The sequence below is a fragment of the Prionailurus viverrinus genome, chromosome C1 (assembly GCF_022837055.1).
Source record: "Prionailurus viverrinus isolate Anna chromosome C1, UM_Priviv_1.0, whole genome shotgun sequence".
Classification (NCBI taxonomy): domain Eukaryota; kingdom Metazoa; phylum Chordata; class Mammalia; order Carnivora; family Felidae; genus Prionailurus; species Prionailurus viverrinus.
The window spans coordinates 28,822,705-28,846,325 of NC_062568.1; the positions used below are offsets into that span (position 1 = coordinate 28,822,705).

At 38.5% G+C, this 23,621-nt stretch overlaps 1 protein-coding gene across 2 annotated transcripts in view; it reads right to left on the reverse strand.

The window, feature by feature from the left end:
• Window positions 1-23,621, reverse strand: part of CDK15 (cyclin dependent kinase 15) — an 81,478-nt gene that overhangs the window by 46,310 nt on the left and 11,547 nt on the right. For both annotated transcript variants that reach the window (XM_047870609.1, XM_047870610.1), the window contains exons 5-8: window positions 15,650-15,744; window positions 14,841-14,903; window positions 9,308-9,431; window positions 7,536-7,656 (exon numbers count right to left, since the gene is read on the reverse strand). In XM_047870609.1, the coding sequence (XP_047726565.1) occupies window positions 7,536-7,656; window positions 9,308-9,431; window positions 14,841-14,903; window positions 15,650-15,744 (403 nt within the window). The remainder of the gene's footprint in view (window positions 1-7,535; window positions 7,657-9,307; window positions 9,432-14,840; window positions 14,904-15,649; window positions 15,745-23,621) is intronic.

Sequence of the window (23,621 nt, forward strand, 5' to 3'; positions counted from 1 at the left end):
AATTCTAGAAGATTTACTTTAAAAGAAAGGAAAATAATGGGAATGCAAACTGCTGCAGCCACTCTGGAAAACTGCATGGGGGTTCCTCAAAAAATTAAAAATAGAACTACCCTGGGGCGCCTGGGTGGCTCAATTGGTTAGGTGGTAAACTTCAGCTCAGGTCTTGATCTCATAGTCTGTGAGTTTGAGTCCCCCTTTGGGCTCTGCGCTGACAGCTCAGAGCCTGGAGCCTGCTTCAGATTCTCCCTCTCTCTGCCCCTCCTCTACTTGTGCTCTGTCTTGCTCTGTCTCTCAGAAATAAATGCTAAAAAAAAATTTTTTTTTAAATAATAGAACTACCCTACGACCCAGCAAGTGCACTACTAGGTATTTATCCAAAGTTTACAAGAGTGCTGTTTCAAAGGGGAACATGCACCCCAATGTTTACAGCAGTGCTATCAATAATAGCCAAAGTATGGAGAAAGCCTAAATGTCCAATGACTGATGAATGGATAAAGAAGATGTGATACACACACACACACACACACACACACACACACAATGGAATATTAGCAATCAAAAAGAATGATATCTTGCCATTTGCAACAATGTGGTTGGAACTAGAATGTAATTGCTAAGCAAAATAAATCAGTCAGAGAAAGACAAATATCATATGACTTCACTCATATGTGGAATTTAAGATACAAAACAGATGAACATAAATGAAGGGAAGCAAAAATAATGTAAAAACAGAGAAGGAGACAAGCCATAACAGACTCTTAAATACAGAATAAGCTGAGGGTTGCTGGAGGGGTTTTGGGTGGGGGGATGGGCTAAATGGGCAAGGGGAGTTAAGGAGGACACTTGTTGGGATGAGCACTGGGTGTTATTTGTAAGTGATAAATCACTAAATTCTATTCCTGAAATCATAATTACACTATATGTTAACTAACTTAGATGTAAATTTTATTTTTTTTTATTATTTTTTTAATTTTTATTTTTTTTTCAACGTTTATTTATTTTTGAGACAGTGAGAGACAGAGCATGAACGGGGGAGGGGCAGAGAGAGAGGGAGACACAGAATCGGAAACAGGCTCCAGGCTCTGAGCCATCAGCCCAGAGCCTGACGCGGGGCTCGAACTCACGGACCGTGAGATCGTGACCTGGCTGAAGTCGGACGCTTAACCGACTGCGCCACCCAGGCGCCCCTTAGATGTAAATTTTAAAAAAATAATAAAAATTAAAAAATAAAGTGAATTTAAAAATGAAATTAAAAAAAGAAACGAAATTATTCCTAAAGTAAGATTTTTTAAAAAAGATTTTATTTTTAAGTAATCTCTATACCCAGTGTGGGGCTTGAACCCACAACCCTGAGATCAAGGGTTGCATGCTTTTCCAACTGAGCCAGCTAGGAATCTCCCAAAAGTAAGATCTAAAATGCATAAAGGAATAATGAACAGTTTTAAATTTATTTGCACTTAATGAAAATAGCTTTAAAGTACATAAAGCAGAAATGAACAGAATTATGACAAATCAACAATACAGTGAACAATTTCAACACACCTTTGATTAATAAGTGAAACAGACAAAAATGATATAAAGAAGATTTGGATAATGCAATTAACCCTGGATTTTAGAACATATGTAAAAACCTGTACCCAACAATTCAGAAATCTGCATTCTTCTCAAACGTGTGAAATATTTGCAAACACCGATCACATACTAGGTTAGTGCTACTTACACTATCTCTGGTGAAACACCAGGTTTTTCTCAATTTGGGGGGTGATTTTTAATTTTGAAATAATTTTAAACAAAAAAAAGTGGCAAGCGTAGTAGAATGAACTCTCTTCAAACAGATTCACCAATTGCCAACGTTTTGCCTTTCATTTTTTTTCTCTATTTGTTCTGAAGCAGTAGAGAGTAAGTTACAGATCAAATTCTTCACCCCTAAATACTTCACATTTTCTAAGAACAAAAGCATTCTCTTACATAACAGCAGTGCAATTATCAAAATCAGAAAATTTAACAGTGGCCCAATACTACTATCTAATCCACAGTCCACATTTAAATTTCACTTTTTGTCTGAGTCCTGTTCTTTAGCTCCATTTCCTCCAGGATCCAATGTAGAACCATGCATTGCATTGTTGGCATATCCCCTTAGTTTCTTTAATCTGAAACAATTCCTCAGTCTTTCTTTGCCTTTTAAATCCTTGACCTAGTAGGGGGATCAAAATATGCCACCCCAAAATATGTCACTCTGGTATAAAGATTATGTTGAGCTGAAGGCAATTGAGTAAAAGCAAACATAGGATGAGCTTTCCACCTCCCCCTATCTGCCTGAAAATAGGGCATAAATTCCCCTTGTGAGGATTTTATCCCACAATTTACAGCCCTTAAAGAGTCCAGAAACCCCTTTCTTTTGTCTTATCACTTCCCTACAAATTTATCATTCTTTGTCAGAATGGGATAAAAGCCTCCAAGCCTAGCTGCCTCTTTGGGTATTTTCTCTTCTTTCTATAAAGCCCCCTCCTCTATGCCACATAAAACTTTTAACATCAAATAATATTTATATGCTTTTCTCCCATTAATCTGTTGTCAATTTGTGGGTTCATCCACAGACTCTAAAAGGACAGAGGGAAATTTTCCCTCCCCTACAACCCTTTAAAAAAGTACAGGCCAGTTATGTTGCTGAATGTCCCTCAAATGGAGTTTATCGGTTGTTTCCTCATCATTTGATTCAGGTTGTGATTTTTTGCAGGAAAACCTCATAAGTGATATTGTATCCTTCTCAGTGCCTCATATCAAGAGGCCCACAGTGTCAGTCAGTGCCATTATTGATGATATTAACTCTAATCACTTGGTGAAAGTGGTATCTGCCAAGTTTTTTTCTTTTCTATAAAGTTACTATTTTTTTTTCCTTTGTAACTGATAAGTAATTTGTGGAGATATACTCTGAGACTATGAAAAGTTTTTATTCCTAATCAAACTTTCTGTTCTAGTTTAGCATTGTTAATTCTTGTTTGAACCAATCACTACCATACTGCAAAATAGTGATTTTCTAAGTCCATCATTTCTTCTCCAGTTATTAGTTGGCATTCTACTATAAGGAGATGCTTCCTTTCTTATCCAGTTAGCTAGCTATCTTTAGTATGGACTTACACATTCTTATTTTATTCAGTGGCTTATAATCCATTACCTACATCATTTACTTTGATTATAAATCAAATTCTACTCAAATTGTACATCTTTGGCCAGTAGGCATTTCTTCAAGTTGCTTCCCCTGTCATTTTGACATATTCCCCCCATTTTTTGACCACTTTGTAAAAAAAATGTTCTGGCCCAATAACATGTTTCTGGCTCATCTTATACTTTCCTTGCCCCAGCCTTAGAATTGACCAGTTCTCCAAAAAGTCTTAGTTCTTTTTAGTAGGGAATGGTATCAGGAAATCAAGATCTGAGTGGCAGACCAACACTTATATAAAATACAAAAATTAATTTCTTAAATAATGCACCTAGAAGAATCAAATGCAAATCTTCTCTGAGGAAACCTACCTCATTCAAGGCCTCAAAAAAAAATCCCACAAATGAAATTCCAAGGTAAATTAGCATATCGCTGTCAAAAACAACTAAATATGCAGGGGAAAAAGATACCATATGCAAGAACCAAAAGAAACAATAAACAATAGAAATAGACTTAAGGATCTTTGCTCTGGATATGTAAAAGCTTAGAGAGAAAATAATAAAACTACTAAAAGGCACTAAAGACAAACCAAACAGGTGAAGAAATACACCATGTTTAAAAATTGGAAAACAATATTACAAGGGTGTTAATTATTCTCAGAGAGTTCTATAATTTCAATGCAATTCCAGTGAAAATCCCACTAGGGTTTTTCATGAAACTTGAAACACTAATCTAAAATATATATGAAAAATCAAAGGGGAAAATAGCTAAGACTCTCCTGAGGAAGACGAAATAGGTGGGGACACTTGTCTTACCCGATATCAAATATTACAAAGCTATAGAAATTAATACAGTGGCACATTGGTCCTGAGATAGAGACACCAACCCCTGACCCCAGTGGAACAGAAAAGAGAGTCCAGACATAGACCTCTGCGTTCATGGAAACTTGATATATGAGAGATTGGCTATGGCAGATCACAGAAGAAAATGGGTGAGACAACTGGTTGGCACAGACAAAAGTCAATTTCCAATATATTAAAGATTTAAAATGAAAGGACAAACTTTACAACTTATAAATTTATTTTTTTAAGTTTATTTATTTTGAGAGAGAGAAAGAGAGAGTGCACACGGTGCAGAGAGACAGGGAGAGAGAGAGAATTGCAAGCAGGCTCTGCAGTGTCAGCACGGAGCCTGACATGGGGCTCAAACTCACGAACCATAAGATAATGACCTAAGCTGAAACCAAGAGTTGCATGCTTAACCGACTGAGCCACCCAGGTGCCCCAGCAACTTTTTAAAGAATGTATTAGAAAATATCATTCTGACCTCAAGGAGAGAAGGATTTTTTTAAACAAGAAACAAAAGGCCTAACCAAAAATAGAAGACTGATAAGGTCAACAATATTAAAATTAAGAACTTTTATTCAAAGAGACAACCTAAGGGTATGAAAACATAAGCCACGAACTGGGGAGACTTCTTGCAACATCCCTGATAAAAGATTAATATTCAGAATAGAAGAACACCTATAAATCAAGAAAGAAAGAAAGAAAGAAACAAACAAAGGAAGAAATAAGGAAAGAAAAGAAAAGGAGAAAGGAAGGAAGAAAGGGAGGGAGGAACAGAGTGGGACAGAGACGGAGAGACCAAAAGAAAATAAGCAAAAGTCACAAGTAAGTGTTTCATAAACGAGAAATACAAATGGCAAATAATCCATGAAAAGGTGTCCAACCTCATTAGTAATTAGGAAAATGCAAATTTAGATCACAACATACCATACTACCTGCCTGATTATAAAGTTGGTGCAGATGTGGATAAGGGGCTATAATACACTGCTCGAATGTAAATTGTTAGAACTACTTTGGAAAATAATTCAGCACTATTTCCAGGAGTTGAACATTCATATACCCTATGACATAGGAAATCTACTAAGTAAGTACTCTAGAGAAATCCTTAAATATAAGTACCAAGTATATTCATAACAGCAAAAGCAAACAAAACACAGAAAAACAAACTAAATAATTGAAATGTTCATCGATAGGGAATAAGGCATAGCTACATAGATCAACATGTATGAATCTTAGAAACATCTTGAGTGGAAAAAAGCAAGCACAGAAGGCTAAAAACAATATAATACTGGGGGGCTTTGCACTGACAGTGTGAAGCCTGCTTGGGATTCTCTGTCTCCACCCCCACCCCCCACCCCCCGCCCCTCTCTCACTTGCACACGCACGCTCTCTCTCAAAAATAAATAAACATTTTTAAAAACCCAATATAATACAATTTTTACAAAAACTCAAACGCAGGTAAAGTAAAACAATATCTTTAGGACATTATCAAAAATGCAAATATTATTTTTGAAAGGGGTAAGGGAATGGTGACAAGAAAAAAATTCAAGTTAGGAGCCCATCTGGTGGAGAGACAGGTTGATGGGAGAGGGGCACAGGTAAATGTGGCAGTATGTTCTAGTTGTTACATTGGGAGTGGATGCACAAAGCTCACTTTATTATGCTTCTTAATCTACATTGGGTTCCTCAGTCTTGACACTGTTGATATTTGGGGCTGGATAAACCTTTGTTGTGATATTTAGTAGCATCCCAGGCCCTTCCCACTAGATGCCTATAGCACCCGCCTCCCAGCTATGACAATAAAAACTGTCTCCAGACATTGTCAAATGTCCCTGGGGAGCAAAATTGGCCCTGGTCAAGAATCACTGATGTATATATATGATACATTTTTTGAATGTTTTAAATGTTCCATAATAAAACAAAGTTTAGAAGTGATGAGTAGAAGTTTCAGTTTGTCTGTGAAGCACAACTAGGAAGTAATCATTAAGCGCTGAGAAAGCCAGAGCCTGCACAGGCCTTTGAAGTGACAGTGCAGAGCAGTGAGAGCTGACAGTTTCAGGAGGATTTTGACTAGCTGGTGATATTTCTAGAAATGGTACCAGGTATTGGGAAATCAATGACTCCAGAGACACTGGAGGAATATTTCTGCAACCTTTCTTAATTCTTTTGGAAATCCAAAAGCTTAGTTTAGCCTTTTTAGAATACTGTTTAATTAAAAAAAAATTTTTTTTACATTTATTTATTTTTGAGAGACAGAGCACAAGTGAGGGAGGGGCAGAGAGAGAATGAGACAGAATCTGAAGCAGGCTCCAGGCTCTGAGCTGTCAGCACAGAGCCCGACATGGGGCTTGAACTCAAAAACCGTGAGATCATGACCTGAGCCGAAGTTGGACGCCTAACTGACTGAGCCACCCAGATGCCCCAATACTGTTTAATTTTTAAAAAATCTATTATTGATTTTTTTTAAAACAAGGCTTTTTGTTTATAGAAGACCTCCTAAGGAACTGAAGGATGTCCATACATTTTGTTAACTTTGAGGGGATGGCTATGATTGCAAAGTCACCACACATTTAACTGTGGCCCCCAGATGACCGAGATATTAGCAGAAATAAGATCTGATAACATAACACTGCTGTTGTAGGATGATGAGTGATCCCACAGTCACTATTGCACTCCATTAATCTAAGAGCCTACCCAGTGATGTGGTTCTACTTGGAAATGCTTATCTGATTCTTATACTATAGCCCCATTTAACCCCTCATGGAAAGAGTTTATTACCTTCATTTTAAAAATGGGGAAACACAGGGGCACCTGGGTGGCTCAGTCAGTTAAGCGTCTGACTCTTAATTTCAGCTCAGGTCATGATCTCACGGTTAGTGGGTTCGAGCCCCAAGTTGGGCTTTACACTGATAGCACTGAGCCTGCTTCAGATTCTCTCTCTCTCCCTCTCTCTCTGCCCCTCCCTGCTCACTCTCTCTCTCTCTCTCAAAAATAAATAAACATTAAAAATTTTTTTTTGATGGAGAAACAGACACAGAGAAGATACGTGAGTTTTCAAGATAACACAATCCAGAATAATTAATAGAACTGGCATGAAAATTGGGTCTGCTCAATCATGGTCTGTGTGCCTTTTTCTCTAAGCTCTGAACTGTACTTGGACATGTGTGAGCATTAGTGTGCAGATGTGTGTATGTGTTTGTGTATCTGTGGTTGGGGAGCATGAGTGTGTGTTTCTCTGAGGACAAGGGGGAAAGACAAAAGACTGAAGAGAAGAGCTAGGAGGAGAGTTATCCAATTCAGAATATGCCTTGGGCAAGATCTCTCTGAGTCTCAATTTCTTTAACTATAAAAATTCACAGAATAATTGCAAAAGTCAAATGAGATACATATTTGAAAGCACTTTATGTTTCTGTATATAAACATGATTGTCATTATTAACATTATTACTTAAAATGCAATTCAGATTATAAAGCAGTTCTAATGGGTAAAACAACTCACATTTTCTTCATTTTATTGACACTATTTCTTACCATATGTCCAGTTCAGAGGAATATTCAGTGGCTCCCAGCAAGGCATCAGGAGGGCGGTACCAGAGGGTCACAACTTCTGAAGAGTATGTCTGGCTGGGAATAGACTTTGCCCGAGCAAGACCTGGCCAAAGAGGAAAAGCACAGACCTCACTGTCCTAGGACTTCCTGGAGAGCCAGCAAGAGATGCATGCTACCAGGAGTTAATAACTGGCGGAACAAGCAACATTAAAAAAAATAATACACAAAATCTGGGTGCTTTTAATAGTTACTCAGTTATTTTGACCCTTGCATACATCTTCATCAAGTGAATTTCTGAAATTTTGGCCTACTTGCAGCTAGATGTGGCCTTCCTGGCAGCTAAGTATAGGGAGGTGACTAAATTCTTGCCTATATGATATAAACAGAAGTGATGTGTGAACTTCCAGACCATGCCCTTTTGGAGGAATTAAACAAACATTCTTCCCTTTTCTTCTTCCTCTAGGCTATAACGAGAATGAGGTGGCAGCCATCTTTAAATATGTAGTTGGGGCAATACCTTAAGGATGGTGGGGCCACATGACAGAAGGAACATGGGTCAAGACACCATGGAGCCACCATACAAGCTCTGACTACTTAGGTCAGACTGTTATGTGAGAGAAAGTTAAGCTTCTAGCATGTTTACACCTCTGTAATTTGGGGTCTCTGTAACAGCAACAGAACTCAAATCACAACTAATAAGGTTCCCCTCCATTTTTGCAGTCCAGGAATCCCCAGTTTAGTACATACAAGGTGGGGACTGCTAATCCAAACTAATTAGTTTGGTAAGGCCTTGAACACATCACTCTCAAGTTCTCTGGAATATAAGAGTACTTTTGTTGGTCAGCTACTTATCTCACAGAATCACATGATGTGCAGCTGGGAAAAAACCTCAGTAGATGAGTTCTCTGTTGTGGGAATTCATAAATGAGTATCTGCCAAATGCTTATATGCTCAGATGAAAACTAATATGTCAGAATAAAGTACTGTAGCTATAGTGCAACCATCTGATATCCGCCAAACAGAGAAGAGTGGTTCCTCAGCTCTAGTTTTTTAAACAAATATTTATTAAGCACCTACTGTGGTGTCAGGCCTTAGGGATATGATGATAAGCAAAATGGACTCAGGTTGTCTTCATAATGCTTACAGTCTAGCAGAGTAGACAAAATCATTACACAAATATATGTGTATATATGTGTATATATTGTTATAAACTGTGATAAGTACTAAAATGGAAAGATACAGTGATACCCCAGGGAAATCTGTTGTCACTTTGATAGGAATAAAAACCTCAGGTACTCATGCAACACAGCTCTATAGATAGGTGACCAGAACAAGTGCCCTGAAGCCTCTACTGCGACAGGAGTCCATCCTATAATCTGGGGTTTACCTCTTTATCCTGTCATCATGGGATAACCTTGATCTATTCTGAATTTTTATATCCATTCAGATGTAGGAAAACCTACTAGGTACAGTTCTCTCTACAAATGTCTCTCTATAAAAAATGGCAATGGGGCAGTAGAGGTACCCAAGTTTTAGGATCTGATTAGACTGGGACTTGATGGACTCCTAAGAAGCTACCAAACTTGCCCTGTTTCTTGCCTCACACTTCCTATATGGTAGTTTGACATCCTCACAAAGCACCACGTTCCATGGGCCTCCGATTTTCAAAGGCCAGGCCTAGTCAATGCTTTAAACACATGCACACAAAAGCATCATTGTTCATAGCTCAGAAAGACACTTGAGGGGAGACTTACCAAAATCAGCCAGTTTGAGCTCTCCCAGGTGACTGATGAGTAAGTTCTGAGGTTTCAGGTCCCTGTGAAGAACGTGTTGGTGGTGGATGTATGCCAGGCCCCGCAAAAGTTGAAACATGAAAAGCTGGAAGGAATGAACACCTTATCTAAGGAGATTTGAGCCACTATGTGTTGATTTCTCCTCTAAATCAAAAACAGTCATCTGAAAGAATATAGTAAAAGTGTTTCTTGAGAGGAAAAAAAAATTTACATTCAGAGAGGGGAAAAAAAAGACAAGGAAAGTCAAATAAGTAGACCATGTCCTAAACAAAGGGATTCTGCCTTTTCCTGACATCTCATTTCTTTGATACTGGAGGAATTACCCTTCCTTAAAAATCTAAAGGGAAACTTTGAAGTTTCCTTCGGAACTAGTTATTGATTTAGATGTGAAAGATTTAATTTTTTTTTCCCACCGATGAACTTGGCATATAAGATCAAAGTTGACCTGGAAATGATATTCTAAGGTTTACAACTGCTTAAGTTTTCCAGGCTCTCTGATATGAAGCCCTTTTAAAAACATAACACAAGGAGACCAGACTAGGAAATATATCTTTAGGTGGAATTAGGAAATAAAGGAACCATTACCTTTTAAACCTATTTTTAAGTCTGAAGTTCAAAGCTGAAAACAAGCTATATTGCAGCCATTTGACTAAAAGGAAGAAAGACCAAAAACAGGGAAAAAACAAAAACAAAAAAACAATAGACCAAAAAAGAAAAGAAAAGAAAGAGATTAAGGAATAAATAGTTGAAGAAATAAGAGGGAAAAATACATTCTGGGCCCAAATTTTTAAATGTTGCATGTGGTTATAAGGCATAGAAACCAAAGACATTATTAGGTTCCCACCAATGTAGACGCTTAAGGAAAAACAGAGCGCTTAGGATTCCAATGTCTTTTGCTCTTTTCCAGTGCCACTGGCAATTGAGAATTGAAACACCAACATTAGTGTTTACAAAGACCTATGCCAACCGAGGACATGTTCTGGCAGTTTAGAAAAGAAAAGCCCAGCCCCAGCATTCCTGGAGACAGAGGCACAATAGCAGATGCAGAGCTGTGCAGGTAAATCCATCACACTTTTTGCATCACATCCTGGAAACTGGGAACTTCAGAGATGCTGGCACGTTTACTGGCCTAACAATGACTAGGAGACATTGGAGGCAAGCAGAGGGGCAGCTTGATCTGACCAAAGAGGCCTGGGGGGTTTGCCCACCATGGCACAGCTGTGTCTGTGTAGTTTCATGCAGGTCCTACATCAGGCTCAGGAGCCATTTAAGAATGTTAAAAATTTCCTGACACTCCTATGTTCACTGGTTCTATGAGTTTTCCTAGTGCTTTTCAATGTGAAAATACTGAGGAAAGTGGGAGCAACAGACAATTGAGGGAGAGAGACAGAAGGGAGGAAGGGGAAAACAACATTTATTGTACGCCTAGCACCTTTCATAATCCTCAAAGTAATCCGTGAGGGAGATAACGCTTGTCCTTGATTTACAGATAAGAAAAATAGGGCTCAAAGATACTTTAAAAACATGTCTAGAAACTGTCAGGGCCAAAACTCAAACTCAGACCAGCCTAACTCCACTACACCATTCTGAGAAACTGGCGAAAAGAAAATTAAAACTTGACAGGGAAAGGAAGAGGGAGCTGGCTGAGTCAGAGACAGAATTTCTTAGTGGGCCAGCCTGAAACGCCTTTCATGTTGGAGTACAGACTGCTCTCACTAATTAGTCACACCCGCCCTCACCTTCTTGCTCTTCAATCCCTTTCCCCCCGGGCTCCACATGAATGTCCACAAGCATTTGTAAATGGTAAAGCGCTGCAGTATTTATGTATGGTATTTTATTTTATTTATTTTTATTTTTTTAACATTTTATTTATTTTTGAGAGAGAGAGAGAGTGTGTGTGTGAGCCGAGAAGGGGCAGAGAGAGAGGGAGACACAGAATCCGAAGCAGGCTCCAAGCTCCAAGCTGCCAGCACAGAGCCTGACATGGGGCTCCAACTTACGAACTGTGAGATCATGACCTGAGCCGAAGTCAGGCGCCCAACTGACTGAGCCACTCAGGCGCCCCACACATATGGTATTTTAGAGCCACACTTCTCAAAACTGCAGTCTGCCCTGACTAACCTCTCCACTCACTCACTCTTGAATCCTTTGCAACCTGGATTCTTCCTTCACACCACCAAAGCACCATTAACAGAACTCAATCCCATGGTGTTTTCTCAGTCAACACCAAGCCAGATCTCGGGTGATTCTTTCCAGAGAGACTTCCCATACCCCAGGGGTTCGTCCTGTTTCCAACACAGTGAGGCTCTTGGGGACAAGATAATTTCATTGGGCTAGTGCCACCTGGGCCAGAGTGAGCATTTTCACTGCTGCCCTGGCTATGGAGAACTCATCCCTACTCCCACTTGTTTTGATGGGAAAACTTTTTCCTTTGTGCTTCCACATACCCCTAATAAACCCCTCTATTTATTAGTGTATCCCTCACAAATCCACAAAATAGTCAAGTATGGTTTTCAATTGTATTCCTGGTATTAGTGACACTCCCAACCATGCCTTCCCTGAAATTGTCTTTTCCTTTGATTTCCATGAGAGTGTATTTTTCTGGATCCTCTACATTCCTAAAAGCTTCTTTCTTTTGTCTCTTGCTGTCCTGTTCCTCTTTCAACCCCTAAAGGCAAAAGTTCTATAATCAGTTCTTTTATCTTTGTGTATTTGCTCTTTGGGCTATCTACTCTCTTGTCTTTAACTACAAACTACATGTTCCAATTGCCCTCAAGTCTACATCTCCAGCGTCTATCTTCCTCTTGGGCACCAATCTCCTCTCCAATTGTTTTGCTGCTCATTTTCCTTTGGATTTCCACCTCAACTAGAAGCTCACTATGTCTAAAACAGGAATTCTCCTCCTCCTCCTCTTCAATCAACTTCTTCTATTTCTGTTAATAGAGCTATAATTCTTCTGGTCAATCAAGGAGATTATGTTAGAAACCCAGAGGCTAAGGCCTTTACCCTAGACTTCCTGAATCAGATGCCCAGGTCATTCATCTGCTCATTGAAGTTTGAGAAGCACTGGGCCAGCCCACATCAATGAACTCCTAATGAAATCCCCTACTCTTTAATCCATCCCACAGACCACAGTTACATAAATTTCCTTCTGATCATGTTATTCTCTCTCAATGCAAACCCCTTGAATGACTCTACTGTCTAAGAAATATAGTCCACATCTTAGAAAATAAGGTTCTCAACCACCTACCGAATCTATTTTTCCAGACTTACATATCCTCATTTTACTAATATATTCTCTATTTTGGGCCAATAGGACCAGAGATGCAGTACTCTGGAAAAGAATCTTAACCAAGAATCATTTTTAGCAATGGCAAAAACTGGCTCTATAACTTCAGGCAAAATATTTGTCTTATCAAACCTTGGATTCCAACTCTGCAAATTAAGAAAGTTAGAGCAGCCCAGAGTTTTTAAGGCTTTTTTTTCCTGCTGCAACTTACCATAAGAAATATGGTATGCAAGTATCCAGTACTTGCATTCATACATAGATATAAGCGCTGTTTCAAGTGGCACAAAAGTTGCACAAAATAATACTTATTCTTACTAGGTGTAACATACCCTAATATTTTCTATTCTTTTCTCACCTATTCTATTTCATTTTTTAAAATGCTGGTTGCTGATTGCCAAATTGATTTCATAACCCGCTAATGGGTCAAAACACAAAGACTGAAAAGTAATGTAGTTCATTTAACTCTAACAGTCCATGACTCTGGGATCCTCTTTCCTGAACACATCCTCTACTTCTCTGTTCTGTATCTTTGCTGAAAACATTCCTTCCTTCTGTGACATCTTCCCCTATTACAGACTCTTGAAATGCAATGTATCTTTTAATGTCTGCCTTAATAAAAGCTCTTAAAATGAGAAGATATCTTTTATTTTTTTTTTGTACATCTACATGAGGCCTTATTTCTCACTCGGTATTATTCACAAATGTCCTGTAATAGTATTGGTGCATATTTCTTATCTCTTGTTTTTGGTTGTAAGGCCCCTGAGGGCAGGACTCATGTCTTCTTCATGGCTTTTTATCCTTCTAACCATTTAGCACAGTGCCTGGTATGAGAGTCACTCAAGCCTGAAAATATTCTATCTTTCTCACAGTTATTCTTTCTCTAAGCCTTCCTCTATCTAATCAACATCTCTAGTTCCTTGGCTCTTCTATTCTGTCCCTAGCTATCAGCAACCTGCCTATCTTCACTTCCTTCCCTCAGATTAGGCTCCTTTTAGAAGTCTCTGACCATCACTGTAACCTCTCTCTTGACAGTCTCCTCAACTCTCTTGCCCAACTGTCTTTTTCTTTCATATGTCTGGCAAAACCCCAACTCTGAATCACTCTAACAGTCTACTTTTTATATTCCTCTATTTGAATTGCTAAGCGCTGCCATTAAAAAGGAAATCCCATGATCATGAAGATAATTTAGTGGTTTTCATTCTCACTGGAGTCCTCAACACACTACTAGACATTCCTTCTTTTTGCCTAATTAGGTCTCTATCCCATTCTCCACCAGCTATCTTAAAATGTTTTCACTCTCCTCAACCCCTTGCCCTCAAATCTTCTTTTCCCCTTTGCTTGTAGGACTGGATGGGTCCCCTTACTATGAATTCTCATAGCGTTTCTAGTTAACATGGCCATCGCCCTTATCACTTTGCTTCTTATTGCCTATTTAAGTCCATATATCTTACCGGGCTTTAAGCTTATTGAAAGTAAGAAACACAACTTATTCATTATTGAAACCTCAAAACTTAATATAATATGAAGTACTCAATCATTCTTGAATGAATGAAAGGAGGAATATAAATATTAGTTAAATGAATGAGTATGAATACATCATATACAAATTTCATATATGTTATATCAAGGACCAATTAATTAATTAATGCCAATAAAAACATTAGGGCATGAAAGTATGAAATAAAAATGGTTTCTAAAGTTCATAACAGACATAGAATTACAGCTAGTTGAGAGTTTATTATTATTTCTATTCCAATGACTAGAAAATGGAATTTGGTCCCATTTATAATAGGATCTGATATAAGAGGCAAACAGATAACTAAATTAGACCTAACAAAGGTAGTTTGTTTGCTGATTCTATTGGGAAAATATAAGTACAACACTATCACAGACCACAGTAGTCTGCCATGAATAAGGTATTTATTTTATAATGTCTTAGCTTTACTTCTTTCCTTTTAATGCAATTCTTTTTCATTGGTGTATATTTTTAAAGACACATTTGTATGATGGCCATGACTAACAAGGTTAAGCTGCCTGGAAAATAGCTAGACATTGCTCTATATCTTGAGGGGCAACTCTTGAAAAAAACTTTTCTCTAGAATATCAATGATAGGCATCTTCTTACTTAGTATCATGAGACTTTGCTTTGTGATGACAGTCTGTTTCAAAATTCTTCTCCTGAATCCTGACCCTCAAAGTACTCACCCTGACATTGTGAGGATGAAGCCCTCCTGGGTGCTGAGACATGTACTGGGCCAGGTCTGTGTGCTACACAAAATGGTGGAGAGAGTAACATTAGTGGAGCTTGAATAGTGTCCTAAAGTAGACCATAGATTGGCTGTCGGAGGTATTATAAAGTTCAGAATTTTTGAGACTAAAGTACAAAAGATACATAACCAGGTTTCCTGAGACCTCACTATTAAGGTCAAACACAGGGTGTCTTTCTAAATGGCTTCTTACAAGGAAGCTTGTTTCTCATCACAAAAAGATGCTCATTTTAAATGACTGCCACTGAAGGCAGTGGAGCGGGCATGTCTCACTCTCCTTGGAGGCAAGTCAAGTATACATGCCCTATGATTTATTTCTGCTAATATCTGAATGTTTTTCCTTTCAAAAATATGAAAATGAGTTATTTTTAGTAAACTTGTATACAATTTTTAAAGACCTTGTGATTCATGTCTTTATTGTCAATGAAAAAATGTTGGATTCTGCTCAGATGGTAATTAAAAATAGATAAAAAATAAGTACAAAAGTTTTATTGAGGAGGCAAGCTCAAAGTGCTTATTTATTATTGTTGGTAAGGGGGGGGGAAAGACAATAAATACAGTGGGTAAAGAAGCAGGACTAAAGAAGGAGTGTAAGAACAATAAGCTCTGGCAATCATAATAATGAAAATTTCCATGACACTTTCCACATTGTAATGAAAGTTTTATCATGCCATAAAATATTAACAGATTCATTGTACAAGCACCAGGCTTTTCCCTCATGCTTTATAAAATGCTGGGGCAACTCACCATGTATTCAAAAACAAATGTCAGTGTCTCTTTGGTATGGATTATGTCGTGCAGGAGCACAATATTGGCATGTTTCAAACCCTTCAGGAGAGAAGCTAGAAAAAATTAAACAAAATATTAATTCAATCATTGATAATGAAAGTACTGCTTTAAAGATATCAAGCAGTATTTATTTTTTAAACATTTCAAATCAATCATTCTGATTTTTTTATTGCTGGGAAAAAATTCTCATGAAATAATATTAAAAATTACAAAGGACCTTCATCATTTGTCAAATGGCAAGCCACTGCATTTACATAACTTATTTTTCTTACAGGCTAGAGCAGTTGCAAAAAACTATGTTTCCATTTATCTAATCAATTTCATCAAAGCACTCAGAGCACTTTGCAAATGCTTCCCTCTGGGAATCTTATCTCTGCTTCAGAGTTACAGGAGAGGAGGCCTGGAGAGATAAAGGCCATTGGAGGAGCAGGAAATGGAGTATTCTGCCTTCTAGAGTAGGACTTTGCAACATGTGACCATTCTCCAAAATTCAAAGTGTCACAGAGGGTCAGCAGGGCCCGTGGATGTGATTAGTGGAAGGCAGGGATAAGGGTATGGGATGAACATAATAGAGTGGAGAGGATTTCTTAAAGGCAGAATTGCCAACCTCTGTGGAAAGGAGAAAATGCAAACTTGAAAAGAGGACAGAGCCAATCTTGGGGAGCCCAGGGGACTGGGAGTGGGTGAAGTTTGAGGACTGTCTCTTGCATCTTTAATAACAAATTATTATTAGGTCACTAAAGGCAATCACTTTTTTTTTTTTAATTTTTATTTATTTTTGAGACAGAGAGAGACAAAGCATGAACGGGGGAGGGTCGGAGAGAGGGAGACACAGAATCTGAAACAGGCTCCAGGCTCTGAGCTGTCAGCACAGAGCCCGACGCGGGGCACGGACCGCGAGATCATATCCTGAGCCGAAGTCGGCTGCTTAACCGACTGAGCCACCCAGGCGCCCCACTAAAGGCAATCTTAAAAGGGAGAAGTCAGCACAAAAGGCCAGTGAGTGGCTGGGAAGGAGTCTGAAAAGCTCTCTTTGGGAGCTTCAGGGATATGAACCCCCCGAGCTTCACAAGGGTGGAGACCAGAAAAGGCATGATAGGGAGATGATGAGTCTCAGTTCAGGACATCCCTGCATGAATAAATAGTGTCCTTAAGACTTACAGGAAAGGAAAAGTGAAGTATAAAAATTCAAATCAATGTTCTGCAGGGTATGCTTGTATGTCATGAATCTCCTTCACCAACTCTTCCCCAGAATTCCATAAGATTAAAACCAAACCCAAACACTACCTTCAAATTTTGGAACAAATTACTCCTCTCAGGAATCTTTCCTGTTGTAATGATCCTCTGCTATTTTGCCCTTCTGATAGCCATTTTTCTTTCTAGTGGGAATACCTCCACTTTCCTCTGGGGAAAAATCCCTCTGCCCACTCAGTCCATGCTTTTCCGGTGGGGCTGACCCCATGGCTACCCACGACTGGGCGTGTCCCCCAGGCCTGACCAATCAGAGGACAGTACCCTCTAGCCACAGTGATTGCTTCAGAGACAGGCACAAAACCCTACTTTGCTGGTGCCATCCAGAAAGAAGTGCTTTCTTTTCCACTGTGAGAAGAAGGCTGAGCTTGTAGGATTTCACCAGGAGCTGCTCTGGCCAGATTATCAACACCTGGTGAGAGCATGTCTGGGACTAAAACTAAGGCAGAGAAAAACAGTGTTGGGGATGGAGAGGCATGGATTCCTGGTGACGTCATCTACGCCCTGCTAGCGCATAGTTATCAGAACTATTAGCTGGTGACTTTCCTTCTTAACATCAGTTTGAGCTGGGAACCTTTAATCACCAAAGGAGCCCTATTATACCTGCTAATCTTACTTTGCTCTAATGACTAATACTCTAACTTTACTTTTTGCCCCCCGAGTCTTTATGAGCTAAATTTATTATTTCATTTTTACAAACACATTGCTTTGTAAATATAGTAAACAGTTTCACAGGCATTTGTTTGATGTCCCTACCCCCACCCAGCCTGAAGGCTACATGGGAATGGAGGGAGTGACTTTTCCTCTCTTTTGGATGCAGCTGCACCACCTAGTACAACACTCAGCCAAGAGTAAGCACTTAATTTGTCAGATATATTTATTGAATGTCTTAACAGGGAACTGACTGTGGAGCCAGAGGCCTTAATGTGAATCCTGGCCTCATCACTTTCTATCTGAGTGAGCTCAGGAGAGTATCACACTCTTTATGAAAAAAAGATAATGCCTTTTCTGACTTGACTTCACAGGGTTGACATGAGGATGGAATCAGATGTTACGTGTGGAACCCTTGGAAAATATAAACCATCACATGGTTGCAAATTAGAATTAATATCCCAGCCATCAGTTTCTTCTGCCCTCCCTTTTACCTTGAATTCCACTAAACTCCCACTCCAAGATTAGTATCTTTAACTTTTGTTTATGTTATATTTCTGCTAGAGTTTTCGGCACCTTCCATATTTATAACAGTGACTTCTTACCATCAATTGAGAATGCTGTATTTTGTGTAATTTTTATTTATGAATTATGTTAATTTTCTCTTCCTGCACACACATATATACACACACATGCATTACAAAGCATGTACCAAAACTAGATTTTAAGGGAAATGGGTAAAACTGAAATTGTTAAGATATTTTAATTTTATTTTTAATACAATTTTATTTTTACTTAAATTTGATCTTGCTAAAACTTGTGATGCTTATTTTTAAAATCATGGTGGTGATGGGGTGCCTGGGTGGCTCAGTCAGTTAAGCGTCTGACTTCGGCTCAGGTCATGATCTCACAGCTTGTGGGTTCGAGTCTCAAGTGAGGCTCTGTGCTGACAGCTCAGAGCCTGGAACCCGCTTCGGATTCTGTCTCCCTCTCTCTCTCTGCCCCTCCCCCACTCACACTCTGTCTCTCTCTCTCTCTCAAAAAGTAAATAAACATTAAAAAAATTTTTTTTAATAGAAAAAATAAAATCATGGTGGTGTGTTTTCTTAATCATGATGGCTTCATACTATCAAGGAACAGTATCTACTTAGGATGAGGCTCACTGCTAACAATAGTGTGGTTATAAAATCTTTATTTTATATAGTTTTCTTGATAATTTCTGCTTTATAAGAGTAGGAAAAGTGTCAGTTTGACCACTTCTCTGTTGTTCACTTATATTTATATTATTAGTCTTATCTTCAATTCACAATTTCTTTGCAGAAATACTTTTAAACTCCTCTCAACTCTTTTTCTCATACCCTGATCCAATTCAGCAAATCTGTTGGTTATACCTTCATAACATGTCCAGAATCCCTCCCTTCTTGCCATCGCCTCTGCTGTCATCCCAGGCCAAGTTATCATCATATCTTGGCTGAATTAGCGCAAACACCTTCTAGCTAGTCTCTCGCTGCATCCTCTCTCCCTTCCTGTAGTCTTTCATGCACAGAACAGCCAGCTACTGTGATCCTTCTAAGATTGAAGTCAAGGCATGTCTCTGCTCCAGTGGTCTCTCATCTCACTCAGAATAAGATACAAAAGACTTACAATGGCCTGTCCAGCCATTACCTCCTTGCCCTCATATTCCTTTTCTTGCTCACTTGGCTCTAACACATTCGCCTCCTAACTGTTCCTTGGACACTTCCAAACACATTTCCTCCCTGGGTCTTACAATTTTCCTTGTCTCTGCCTATAATCCTCTTATCCCATTGTCTGTGCATTTCTTCCCTTACTTCCTTCAGGTCTCCACTCAAACCATACACAAGAAGTCTGAGCTTCCATGACCCTTCTCAATGAAATAGCAGCCTCCCCACCCCAGACCTACCCTAGTGATCCTCTGTCCCTTTGCCCTGCTTTTTTCTTCTCCAGAGCACCTACTGCTTATTACACCAAACATACTACTATTTTCTTTCTTTCTTTCTTTCTTTTTTTCTTTCTTTCTTTCTTTCTGTGGGGGAGAGGGGCAGAGAGAGAGAGAGAGAGAGAGAGAGAGAGAGAGAGAAGCCCAAGCAGGCTCCATGCTTAGCAAGAAGCCCAACTCGGGGCTCCATCCCATGATCCTGGTATCATGACCTTAGCTAGAATCAAGAGTGGGATGCTCAGTGGACTGAGTCACCCAGGTGCCCCTCTATTTTTATTTTCTATTCACCCTTAAGAATGTATTTTTATTTTCTATTCACCCTGTAAGAATGTCCCCATTGAAAGTAAGGTCTTCTGTCTTTTATGCTTATTGCTATATCTCTAGTGTCTAGAACAATCTTTGGTCTATTACAAACATCAAATAAATATTTACTATTGAATTAGTGTCACTAATTACCTAATGTCATTTCTATATCTATAATTGGTTGGCATAGGGTGTTTCTGTGAAATGCTTTCATTCCTTGTTTCTCTTCGTTGTCTTCCTCATTAGATTATAAATGTTTGAGTGTTATTGCCATGTCTACTACAGCTTTTTTAACACCCCCGAACTACTGAAATACTTCTTTGGAAACTGTGGCTTTTGGTGAGTAATAATAGGCAATTTACGTGACACAGTAGATGATGTTTAAAGAATTTATCTCATGGTATTGTTTGGCCCATCTACCAAACGGATCTAAAATGCTTACAGCTTCAGATGTGTGGGTCTCAAACCCAAGAAGAAAAGGTCTTTCTTCTAACTCCAAGCCTGCCTCATAAACTTCAGAGCAGGATATGGTGTGTTGTGCAGACTCACAAGCTGAGGGATACAAAAGCCACCTGAGAAGGGGAAAGATCCTTAAATCAGAGCATCCTGGTTCCTGTTAAAATTATTGTTTTTATAATTCACACATTCTAAGTATACCTATCTCTGTGTTTCTTCAAAGAAAAGACACACAGATAAATTGGGGAGGCTTTAAAGCTCCAGAAAAGTGGAATCACAATGGAATTTCTTTGAGTCCTTTCAAAATACTTCCATGGTGATGATGATGATGATGATGATGATACCTCACTGAGCATTTACTACATGCCAGGCATTGTTGTAAGAATTCTGCATATATTAACTTGGTATGAGAACACTCAGAAAGCCAAAGAGAAAACCTGAAGAAAACAACAGAATCCCAAAGATCAGGAACAAATGAGCCATAACTGAACATTATTCAGCTCATTTACAAAATGCAAAGTATTTCTTTCTTTATTTTAAATGTCCAAAAGTAGATGACCAACTGGTTGAACATTAAATGGCATTTAATTTGATTCTCATATATGTAAGATATTTAATAATTTAAAAAAAATGTTTTCATCTTGCAATGATATGAAAATATTTATTTTCTTGGTTTTGTTAATTTTATTGGGGGTTGTGGCTTAGTGAAGGTGTAGGAAAATTGATGCTTTCCAAGTGCAATGGGTCATGATGTTTTGATTTTACTCTGCTGTGTTCTGTTTTAGTTTGTGTAAAAGACGACGATGACAAGGAAAAACAAGGCTGGCCCTCAAAGTCCTAGGGCACATATATATGTAGTGAATAGCTGGCTGTGAGCTTTTGAAGGCATGGATTGTCCCTGTCCCTGTTTTTCTATCTCCTGCACCTAGCATAGGCCTGGCATGTGGCGCTCAATACGTGCTTGCAAATTAATGAAGACCAAACTGTTGTAATTGAGTTTATGTAGGAGTCAATAATGGAGCCAGTTTCCATCCTCAGCCTCCACTGAGTATTGAATGAAAAAGAGTTTGTGGTTCCTGATGTTACATTTTTTCTGGCCTGGGTGTCACAAATCCAGTCAATGAGTTGAGTTATTCAAGAAAAGAAATCTAGATAAATTTAAATAAATGTTAAGACAAATGTTAGATAAATACTTATCTAATTTCTTTGGAATTGTAATCCAATCACATATCATCATCCTGACAATGTTTTGTAAAAATATAACTATACATATGTAAATGTGCTATGTCTGTGCTATGATTTGATTGCATTCAATGGAGGACTTCTTGTCAACCAGGCCTCCCACAATCTATTTGTAGTAACAGGCAACTGAGGAGTTCTTACTGGTATCCTCTACCACACTGCATGACCTTGGGGAGGTTCCTTAGTCTATTTTTGGTTCAGCTTTCTTATATATGGACTGGGAATAATTACTTTATGTTTTCTTCACAAAAATTTTTTTAAATGTTTGTTTATTTTTAAGAAAGAGAGACACAGAGCATGGGTGGGGGAGGGGCAGAGAGAGGGCGACACAGAATCCCAAGCAGGCTCCAAGCTCTGAGCTGTCAGCACAGAGCCCGACGTGTGAGCTCGAACCCACGAACTGTGAGATCATGACCTGAGCCGAAGTTGGATGCTCAACTAACTGAGCCACCCAGGTGCCCCTGTAATGTTTTCTGTTAGAGAATGATATTGAGGGGCGCCTGGGTGGCGCAGTCGGTTAAGCGTCCGACTTCAGCCAGGTCACGATCTCGCGGTCCGTGAGTTCGAGCCCCGCGTCAGGCTCTGGGCTGATGGCTCGGAGCCTGGAGCCTGTTTCTGATTCTGTGTCTCCCTCTCTCTCTGCCCCTCCCCCGTTCATGCTCTGTCTCTCTCTGTCCCAAAAATAAATAAGCGTTGAGAATGATATTGAAAGATTCTCAGCTAAAACTGTTTCTAACTTAAACATTGCAATTGCTGATGCTGTAGAGTACATGATAGAATCAGAATTGACAAATTTATAATATTATTTTCTTTAAAATATTTCTTCTGCATTTTGCTTAAGGTTTATACAAAATGTATCATAAAAACTGATTTCTATTTTTATTTTTACTTTTGCTAAAGGAGAAGTGCTTGAGTTACAGATTTCTAAATTTATCATAATAAAGTAGCATTAGAATAGAATAGATTCTAATATCTAACAATTCTGATTACTAGTTCTGAGGCTCGGACAAGTTACTTCAGACTCCTTCATCTGAACAACAAAAATAACATGCTTTACCTACTAGAGTTGATGTAAGTGTTTTTTTAAAAAAAAGGTAATGGGGGAAAGGAGGAGAAAAGATTATGTCATACATCTAGTCTTCAAAAAAGATTAGTTATATGACTGCTTCCTAAACAAATGCTGCTAAGAGAGTGAAAGTCCTGCGTTTGAACCGAAAGTTTCCATTTTTTTGAAATATACTTAAAATAATGCACATTATTAAGACATTGATACACAGTTTCATAAAATTAGGGAATGTGTTCTTATATAAAAGCTTAAAATATTCACCTATTCAAATGAAAGTATCTTCTCCTAGTTGTAAAAATAAACATTTAAAATATAATTCCAGAGCCAATTATGGAAGATTTTTTCAAGTTGTTATAAAGGCAGCTGATCTTTTTAATTAGCAAAGGAATGAGGGTAGGGAACATGTCTATTTTGTGCACTACTATGTGTCTAGAAGCCAACAGAGTGCCTGGCCATAGTAAGTAGTCAATAAATATTTGTAGAATATTCATAGAGAGTGTACGGATTTTTGAATCAGAGAGATTTGGTTTGAAGCATGGCTATATGTTAGAATAATAGTAATATCTATCTCCGGAGATTGTTAAAAAGATTGGAAGAGGTAACATATGAAAAGTATCTGGCATGTGTATTAAGATATGTTTTCCTTCGTGTTGTTCATACTTTTGCTGATTTCATAATATTACATGTTAAGATCAAATAGTATTCCAAATGACCAGACTAATGAACCACCACATGTATTCTACTTATATATGAAGAGACCGTGCATGTAGTAAAATTCTATTCAGTAAATCTTTGGCTGATATCCCATCAGAGCAGCCAAACTGTTCAGGAAAAGTAATTCGTGCTTCAAGGCTTTGAAAAAAAAAATCTGCATTACTTGTTCAGTTTTTCTGCATGTGGCTTTCGGTTGCCTTTTTAGCTAGTGACCCAGGGTTTTAACTAATGAACTCCAGCTGTTCTTATTTTGCCTTCCATCCCTTCTCATTTAACCTCCTGTCTCCCTG